This window comes from Carcharhinus amblyrhynchos, chromosome 19 (genome assembly GCF_965287045.1).
Source record: "Carcharhinus amblyrhynchos chromosome 19, sCarAmb.v2.hapA, whole genome shotgun sequence".
NCBI classification, from domain to species: Eukaryota; Metazoa; Chordata; class Chondrichthyes; order Carcharhiniformes; family Carcharhinidae; genus Carcharhinus; species Carcharhinus amblyrhynchos.
This window is the reverse complement of record NC_137342.1, coordinates 15,277,783-15,287,021: the sequence shown is the minus strand read 5'-3', so window position 1 is coordinate 15,287,021 and position 9,239 is coordinate 15,277,783. Positions and strand designations below refer to the sequence as shown.

The 9,239-nt window shown below is 46.5% G+C and overlaps 1 protein-coding gene across 2 annotated transcripts in view; it reads left to right on the top strand.

The window, feature by feature from the left end:
• The first annotated feature begins 5,720 nt into the window (after positions 1-5,720).
• Positions 5,721-9,239, top strand: part of LOC145355323 (ATP-binding cassette sub-family D member 2-like) — a 91,886-nt gene continuing 88,367 nt past the window's right edge. For both annotated transcript variants that reach the window (XR_013888953.1, XM_080207283.1), the window contains exon 1: positions 5,721-6,774. Coding sequence is in view for 1 of the 2 variants with exons in the window: in XM_080207283.1 (XP_080063409.1) it covers positions 5,866-6,774 (909 nt within the window). In the remaining variant the exon portion in view is untranslated. The remainder of the gene's footprint in view (positions 6,775-9,239) is intronic.

The following is a 9,239-nucleotide window of genomic DNA, read 5'->3' as shown; positions in this document are numbered from 1 at the left end:
AAATGAAGAGACTGAGACTTGCAGGGCTCCCGATGTGAACAGTCTGTCGGAATTCCGGATAGTGAAGGACTACAGGCAGTGAAGATTAAGTCTTTCAACGAGAACTCCTGTACTTGCTAAAAAGAAAACAAAACAAAGATTTTTTTTAAAAAAGGCTGATCAGACAGTGCAAGAGCCACTGCCGAAACTAACAAAAGAACGGCATCAAGAGTAGGAAAGAGAAATGACTCCCCAGCCAGCCAGAAGAATTGAGAAAATTACAGAAATTGTTGTGAAAGTTTACTTAAAGAATAAAAGAGAAGTTGATTGTGATAATTTTACAAAGGCCAGTCTTCTGTCACTGCCATCCTTCATTTAGGGTCATGTGCCCAAATTGCCACTCAGCGACTGCAGTATACAGATCAACCCTGAAGTCTTTTGACTGCCAGCCTCACTGGAACCAGCTGCTTTTAAATCCTCTGCTCCCGGCCCTGCCGCTCCTTCCCTAATGTGTGAGCCTCCACTTGCCGAAATCAGGAAGTTCATATTCTAGGAGACTCAACCCCTGTGGCCGCTGATAATCTAAAAAAAAGGCTCTGAATAAGTACAGCAGTAGTTTTCTGCCAAATCTCCAAAGAACAGGAAAAACACAGATAAGAGAGAAAACCGCCGCTTTGGCAGTAAAAAAAAATGAAGTTGACATCCGTAAAGCCGTAATGCATTTAAAGTTGTACAATATTTAATGCAAGAACCACAAAAAGGAACAAAGGACAAAATACAGGAAAATTAGAGAAAACCCCCTATTAGAGAATAACTTGAAAAAGAGGGTTTGTAAATAATGCAAAACCTCAGCGGAGGAAATTAAGACCTCAATTGTGAGGCAATGTTGGAGCTCCGTGTCAGTAATAAGCCCTCAAGGAAAAGGCACCAGATTTGGATTAGGCAGTAAAAGACCCATGAGAGAGGGCACAGAGAAATCCCTCAGAAGAGAGGAGCACTGGAAAACCCTTGACAGGGGGACACTGAGGAACCCCAAAGAGGGGGTAAGCACTGAAAATGCTGAAGATGGAGGGGGAGCATTGGAAGCCCTTGGTGGAGCAGACATGGAGAGACCCCAAGAAGAGGGCAATGGAATGCCCTTGTAAAGTGAGCAATTCAGGAGAATTGTCTAATAAAAATAACAAGAACAGCTTAATCAGCTCTCAATTGAATGAGATCAATAGTTGAGGAGGAACTTCTTCACTCAAAGGGTGGTGAATCTCTGGAATTCAAGTTGAAGTGGTGGAGGCTGCCTCGCTAAATATTTTTAAGACGCGGGTTGATGGGTTTTTGATAAGAGAGGGGATTAAGGGTTATGGGGAGAGGGTGGGAAAGTGGAACTGAGCCACAACAGATCAGCCATGATCTTATTGAATGGCGGGGCAGGCTCGAAGGGCTAGATGGCCTACTCCTGCTCCTATTTCTTATGTTCTTATGTTCTTATGTAACAATTGGGAAATAAAACTGAGTTGGAACAAATTCAGAAACAGGTTGAAGACTACAATCACTGCAGGGAACTCTTTTAACAAAGAGGAGCCACATAAAGTTGTCAGTTCGCCTAAGAGTACTTTCAAGGGATATTAAGAATGAAAGGAAAATAATTATCAAAAAAGAACTGTGGGAGATTGAGCTAGAATAGGCTTAGATGAAACGACAGCTGGTGGAGTCAAGAGGAAGTGGATGCCTGAATTAAAGAACAATTTGGATCTAAGCAGAAGATAGATTGATGCAATAGACAGTAGGAAGAGATTTGTAAATTAAGCCACTCATCTGAAGATGTGCTAGAGAGAACCAGACAAAGCAGCAGTTCAATCAGAAAAGGAAACTAAGATTACATGTCACAACACGATTGCAGAATTGCACAAATTTGATATCATGGTTCATGGAAAACATGCTGAACAGAAATGCTGGGAAGAGAAGAAACTTTGTCATATGACCTAAGTACCAGAAATAGAGTACCGTGACCTTTTCCTTCACAAGTGACAAATTGAGATTATGCAAGAACTGTCAAGAGATAAGACTGTGTTGTGTTGTGATGATGGTATCTGCATGCATTACAGAATAATGTAGAGACAAAGAAATGGATTTAACATAACATAATAACATAACATAAGAAATAGGAGCAGGAGTAGGCCAACTAGCCCTTCGAGCCTGCCCCGCCATTCAATAAGATCATGGCTGATCTGTCGTGGCTCAGTTCCACAATTTATGAATGATTGGACAGTGACACGATCTGCAGAGTAAGGTATGTAGTCCATAGTCAGTGCATTATCTAGGACAGAACTTACAACAAGCCTGTATGGAAGAATCCCATGCAAGACGATATTTACAATTGTGCACAGTTGAAGCTTTCGAAAAGTGTCTTGCTGATTGCAAGCCTCAAGATAAGGCCATTGACCAATCACTACATGAATTTCCAAAATTCGAACTCGTATGAATAATGTTTATTTAGAACATGGGTTGAATAAATCACTTCTGAAAATTGTACAAGGTAAAGGGGGAGGGAAGTTGCATATGTGTGCCCGTCTCTTTAAGACAGTACAGAAGTGGGTCATCTGACTTGAAGGACCAAGGGGAACTGAGAGTGAGTGATCACCCCAAGGGATGAAGTCCTCTCTTGGGCAGAATACTTCTTCCAGCCATGTAACAGGCATATAAAGGCTGGAGCGCTGCTGTAGGCATCCTAAGGCTACAGCCTCCTGTACATAGTTTCTCATTATCAATAAATACCTTCTTGTTCTAACAATGTCTGAAGCCTCTTGACAATATCTGAAATGTGCCATGCTATTACATAATTTCATCCAAATGAAATGCAACCTTGGTTGCTGAGGGGAATAAAGGTGGAAACTACAAATGCTCTGCCACAATCCTCTTTAGATTTGGAAATAGTGGCAGAGGACTGAATGATTGTAAATATTACACCCATTTAAAAATAAACATGGAGAGGGTTAGTAATGGGGAAAGTTTTAGAAACAATAAACCAGGAGAAAATAAACTAGCATTTAGAAAAGTATGGGCCAATAAATAAATCAGCATGGATTTGTTAAAGTCTTTAACAAAATCTTCTTGTAATTCTTGAAGTTGGTTCCTGCATACAGTCTGCTTTTATTCATTAGTTGATTCTTTTATTCATTTGGTTTCTTCAATTGGATAATTTGCATTTTAATATGAATTTGCCTAATTTTACTCTTCAAGAAATTGTCGATCATGAAAACTTGAATTACTTGAGTCGACCTTTCTGCTTATTTCTAGGTTTTGATTAAATCAGCATCGTGGCACAGTAGTTAGCACTTCTGCCTCACAGTGCGAGGGACCTGAACCTAGCTTGGGTCAATGTCTATGCAGTATCTGTACGTTCACCCCGTATCTGTGTGGGTTTCCTGCGGGTGCTCTGGTTGCTACCCAAAGTCTGAAAGATGTGCTGGTTAGGTGCATTGGCCTTGCTAAACTCTCCCCAGGCACTGGAGTGTGGTGACTAACAGATTGTCACAGTAACTTCATTACAGTGTAATGTAAGCTTACTTGTGACACTAATAAATAAATCCCCCAGAAGCTATATGTTGACTTATGTTTTTCTACACTTACACTCTGGTTACATGCAAATTAAATCGTCAAGAAGTCCACAGGCAGACTCTTGTTTTCTGCAGTTGTATACACTCAACTTCCAAAAGTAAGAAAAGAAACCCCACGCATATCAACATGAACGGATGATGCCTGTTGAAGGCAATTGATGCCAAAAGAATAGGAGATGGCAAGGTGGTACTGTGGTGAGCACTCTGCCTCACAGTGCCAAGGACCTAATTTGATACGAGCCTTGGGTGACTGTGTGGAGTTTGCACTTTCGTCCCATGTCTGTCTGGGTTTCTTCTGGGTGCTCCAGTTTCCTTCCATTTAGGTGATTTAGGGGGATTAACTTGTCTCTTAGTGTCCCAAGATGTATGGGTAAAGGGGTGTTGATAACCCCATGCTCTGCAAGGGAAATCATTATTTGACCTCCCAGGTAGGCTTATTGAATATGAGCTCCCTGGGGATTGGTAAGTCTCCAACCAGGTGGAACCCATCTATCGAACCATGCATAAAGCAAGACCCCAGGTGGGTTCATTATAGGGGATTAGCAGGGTAAATCCTCAATGGATCCAGTATAGGGGATTAGCAGGGTAGACCCTGAATGGATCCAGTGTAGAAGATAAGCAGCATAGACCCTGAGTGGATCCATTATAGGGGATTAGCAGAGTAGACCCTGAGTAGGTCCAATATAGGGGATTAGCAGGGTAGACTCTGAATAGGTCCCATTGTAGGGGATTAGCAGGTAGACCCTGTGGGTCCAATATAGGGGATTAGCAGGGTAGACCCTAAAGGCGTCCAGTATAGTGGATTAGCAGGATAGACCCTGAGTGGGCCCATTATAGAGGATTAGCAGGGTAGACCCTGAGTAGGTTCAGTATTAGGTATTAGCAGGGTAGACCCTGTGTCCATTATAGGGGATTAGCAGGGTAGACTCTGTGGGTCCATTATAGGGGATTAGACCCTGAGTGTCCAGTATAGGGGATTAGCAGGGTAGACTCTGGGTGAATTAGTATACGGGATTAGCAGGGTAGACCCTAAGTGGGTCCAGTGCAGTGGATTAGCAGGGTAGACCCTGAATGGGTCCAGTATAGGGGATTAGCAGGGTAGACCCTGAGTAGGTTCAGTATAGGGGATTAGCAGGGTAGATTCTAAATAGGTCCAGTGTAGGAAATTAGCAGGATAGACCCTGAGTGGGCCTGTAAAAGGGGATTAGCAGGGTAGACCCTGAGTGGATCCAATATAGGGGATCAGCAGGGTAGACCCTGAATGGGTACATTATCGGGGATTAACAGGGTAGACCCTGAGTTTCCATTATAGGGGATTAGCACTGTAGAGCCTGAGTGGGCTCATTATAGGGGATTAGACCCTGCGTGAGTCCAGTATAGCGGGTTAGCAGGGTAGACACTGGGTTAGTCTAGTATAGGAAATTAACAGGGTAGACAGGGACTCAATCAGGGTCTACCCTGCCAATCCCCTACACTGATTCAATTATAGGGGATTAGTAGGTAGACTCTGAATGGGTCCAGTATAGGGGACTAGCAAGGTAGACTCTGATTGGGTCCAGTATAGGGGATTAGCAGGGTAGACCCTGAGTGGGTCCAGTACAGAGGATTAGCAGATAGACCCTGAGTGGACCTATTATAGGGGATTAGCAGGATAGACCCTGAGTGAGTCCTGTATAGGGGATTAGCAGGTAGACCCTGAGTGAGTCCCGTATAGGGAATTAGCAGTTAGACCCTGTATGTCCAGAATGGGGATTACCAGGGTAGACCCTGTGTGGGGCTTTTATAGGGGATTAGCAGGGTAGATCCTGAGTCCAGTATAGGGCATTAGCAGGGTAGATCCTGAGTGAGTCCAATATAGAGGATAAGTAGGTAGGCCCTGAGTGAGTCCAGTATAGGGGATTAGCAGGGTAGACCCTGAGTGGGGCCTTTATATGCGATTAGCAGGGTAAATATGGGGTTACGGGGATAGAGCCTGGGTTGGATTGTTGTGAAAGCGGCTCGAAGGGCTGAATGGCCGCCTGCGCTGTGGGGATTCTATGACGAGTGCGCGCGCGCGCTTTGTAGGACGGGGCCGCGCGCGCACGGGTTCGCGCTGAATGACGGAGGAGAAGGCGGTGCCGTAGCGCCGTGGCCAGTGCGGATCCGGATCGGGACCGGCAGCTCTGCACCATGACACCGGTTAACCTTTCGCCTTCCGCCAACACCATTTCCCGCCCGCAGCGCCGGCTGGACTGATCCTCCACCTCCCCCGCCCCCGGGGAACAAGGTGCTGCCAATGTCCCACTTGCTGCGCGTCGCGGCCGGGGTGAAATGGAGCAAGTCGCGGGCCGCCCGGAGAGCCGCTCTCCTGCTGGCTGCCGCCTACGGATTCCGCCGCCTGTACCCGCTCCTGTGCCAGCAGCTGGCGGGCAAGCGGCAGCCCCGGGCCCCTCCGGCGCCCCGCCACCCGGGCGCCCGCGGGGCCGCCAAGAAATCGCCGGCCGTCGACGCCGACTTCTGGCAGCAGCTGGTGGGCCTGGGCCGGATCCTCTTCCCCCGGCTGCTGAGCCGGGAGCTGGGCTTGCTGTGCCTGCACTCGCTGGCGCTGGTTTCCAGAACCTTCCTGTCCATCTACGTGGCCGGCCTGGACGGCAAGATCGTCAAGACCATCGTGGAGAAGAAGCCCCGGAGCTTCGTGCTGAAGCTGGTCAAGTGGCTGCTGGTGGCCATCCCGGCCACCTTCGTCAACAGCATGATCCGCTACCTGGAGTGCAAGCTGGCGCTGGCCTTCCGCACCCGCCTGGTGGATCACGCCTACCGCACCTACTTCACCGACCAGACCTACTACAAGGTCAGCAACATGGACGGGAGGCTGGAGAACCCCGACCAGTCGCTGACCGAGGACATCATGATGTTCGCCCAGTCTATCGCGCACCTCTACTCCAACCTAACCAAGCCCATTCTGGACGTGATGCTGACCTCCTACACCCTCATCCAGACCGCCACTTCCCGGGGCGCCAACCCCATCGGACCCACGCTGCTGGCGGGGCTTGTGGTGTACGCCACGGCCAGGGTGCTGCGAGCCTTCTCGCCCAGGTTTGGTAAGCTGGTGGCCGAAGAAGCCCAGAGGAAGGGATACCTGAGATACATCCATTCGCGTATTATAGCCAATGCAGAAGAGATTGCTTTTTACAGGGGACACAGGGTAAGGACTCTTCACAGTGAAACTGGAGCTCATTACACTGATGGTTCAAAGGCTGTCAGGACAATGAAACATGGTACCACCGAAGTCATTAGCTTATTGTTTTAGATTCCGCTTGACACCTTACAATTACTAATACCTTAAATCCGAAGAGAGGTACTAAATAGATAATTTATGTGATAGAAAACATTTCAGGGAAGTGCGTCCTTTCTGTCCCTCTGTAGCTGTAATATGTTTTGCTGCGATCCTTGATTGAAAACCTGGTCAAATTATACAACTTCTAAAAAAAAGATGCTGAATTGGTTTCAATGCCTATTAAAGATTCATGAACTTTACACAGAAGCAGACTTTGCTTAAAGTGGTAAGGATTCCTACCATCTGTTGCGTCAGAATGCTGACAGCAGTCTCTGGTGACTTCTATTTTCAAGTTAGGACCTTTTCTGTAGTGATAGTAAATTCAGATTGTAATATAGCCCAAAAGAAAACCAGGGCAGTAAAGTTTTATGAAAACATATCCCCCTCTAAAGATTTGGATTTTAAATTAAAGCTTTTGAATTTGAGATTAGAATAGAATTGTTATAAGAACATAAGAAATAGGAGCAGGAGTAGGCCATCTAGCCCTTCGAGCCTGCCTCGCCATTCAATAAGATCATGGCTGATCTGTCGTGGCTCATTTCCACATTCCCGCCCTCTCCCCATAACCCTTAATCCCCTCTCTTATCAAAAACCCATCAACCCGCGTCTTAAAAATATTTAGCGAGGCAGCCTCCACCACTTCAACGGGCAGAGAATTCCAGAGATTCACCACCCTTTGAGTGAAGAAGTTCCTCCTCAACTTCGTTCTAAACCGCTCCCCCCTTTATCTTGAGGCTGTGCCTCCTAGTCCTACTGTCCTTTCTGAGCGGGAAGAGTCTCTCCACCTCTATCCTATCCATCCCATTCATCATCTTATATGTCTCAATGAGATCTCCCCTCATTCTTCTGAACTCTAACAAGTACAAGCCTAGTTTATTCAGCCTCTCCTCATAGCTCAACCCCCTCAACTCCGGTATCAGCCTAGTAAACCTCCTCTGCACTCCCTCCAAGGCCAAAATATCCTTGCGTAAGTGCGGCGACCAAAACTGCACACAGTACTCCAGCTGCGGCCTCACCAATGCCCTATACAGCCGCAGCAAGACCTCCCTACTTTTATATTCAATCCCCCTCGCTATGAAGGCCAGCATCCCATTAGCCTTCCTGACCACCTGCTGCACCTGCAAGCTGGGTTTTTGCGACTCATGCACAAGGACCCCGAGGTGCCCCTGCACTGTCGCCTGCTGCAGTTTTTTGCCACGTAAGTAACAGTCCTTCCTACCATTATTCCTACCAAAGTGGACCACCTCGCACTTGCCAACATTAAATTCCATTTGCCGGTTCCTGGCCCATTCGCCCAGCCTATCTAGATCCTTCTGCAGACTCTCCACACCCTCCGCGCAATTTGCCGTTCCACCAATCTTGGTGTCATCGGCAAATTTCGACACCATACACTCGGTTCCCTCCTCCAGATCATCTATATAAATGGTAAATAGCTGAGGCCCCAGCGCTGATCCCTGGGGCACTCTACACTAGTCACCAACCGCCAATCCGAATAGCACCCATTAACCCCCACTCTCTGCCTCCTATTTGACAACCAATCCTCTATCCACGCTAACACCCTACCCCCAACTCCATGCCCCCTTACCTTCTGCAATAACCTCTTGTGAGGTACCTTGTCAAACGCCTTCTGAAAATCAAGAAAGACCACATCCACCGGCTCTCCTACTAATGACGGCCAATTATGTGCATATTGAAAGACAAAGGATTTAAAAACATTTTGATTTCATGTTTTAAATTTCCTTTCGACTTTGGTTTTTGTTTGGGCCGTCCCCCTTTTTGGGGGGCTGCCCCTTTTAATTCGTCCCTAAGTTAATTTGAGTTTGTTTACTTTTTTGGTGCCTTAAAAGAGCTGCCTCTTTACACCTGACTGTATCATGCTGTCAGGTGTAATGTGGGCTTGATCAGGGTCAAGTTATATCTGTACTGCGACAATGACATGACCCAAACTTGCCCTGTTCCACTCGTTCGAAGAACATCCTCAGCTGAATCAGTGTGACGCAAAAGCAAAAACTGCAGGTGCTGGAAATTTGAAATGAAAAGAGAAAAAGTTGGAAATATTTGAGGCTGGACATAGGGGAGAGAGAAACAGAGTTAACTTGATAATTACAAGGATGTGGTTTTCTATACCAGATATAGTTGCAGTATTTCTGAGTAATGCTTTCAATGTGGTTCAAAATTTACTGTCACATTGTTATGCTGTGACTTTGGGCCCATTATTAACTTGATTAATGGAGGAAGAAAGCATCATCTGTGCTTCACATAACTGTGTATGTGCCTAACAACTGGAGTCACGTTTTACAGGACAGGCTGAGTAGATAATGGCTACTATGTCT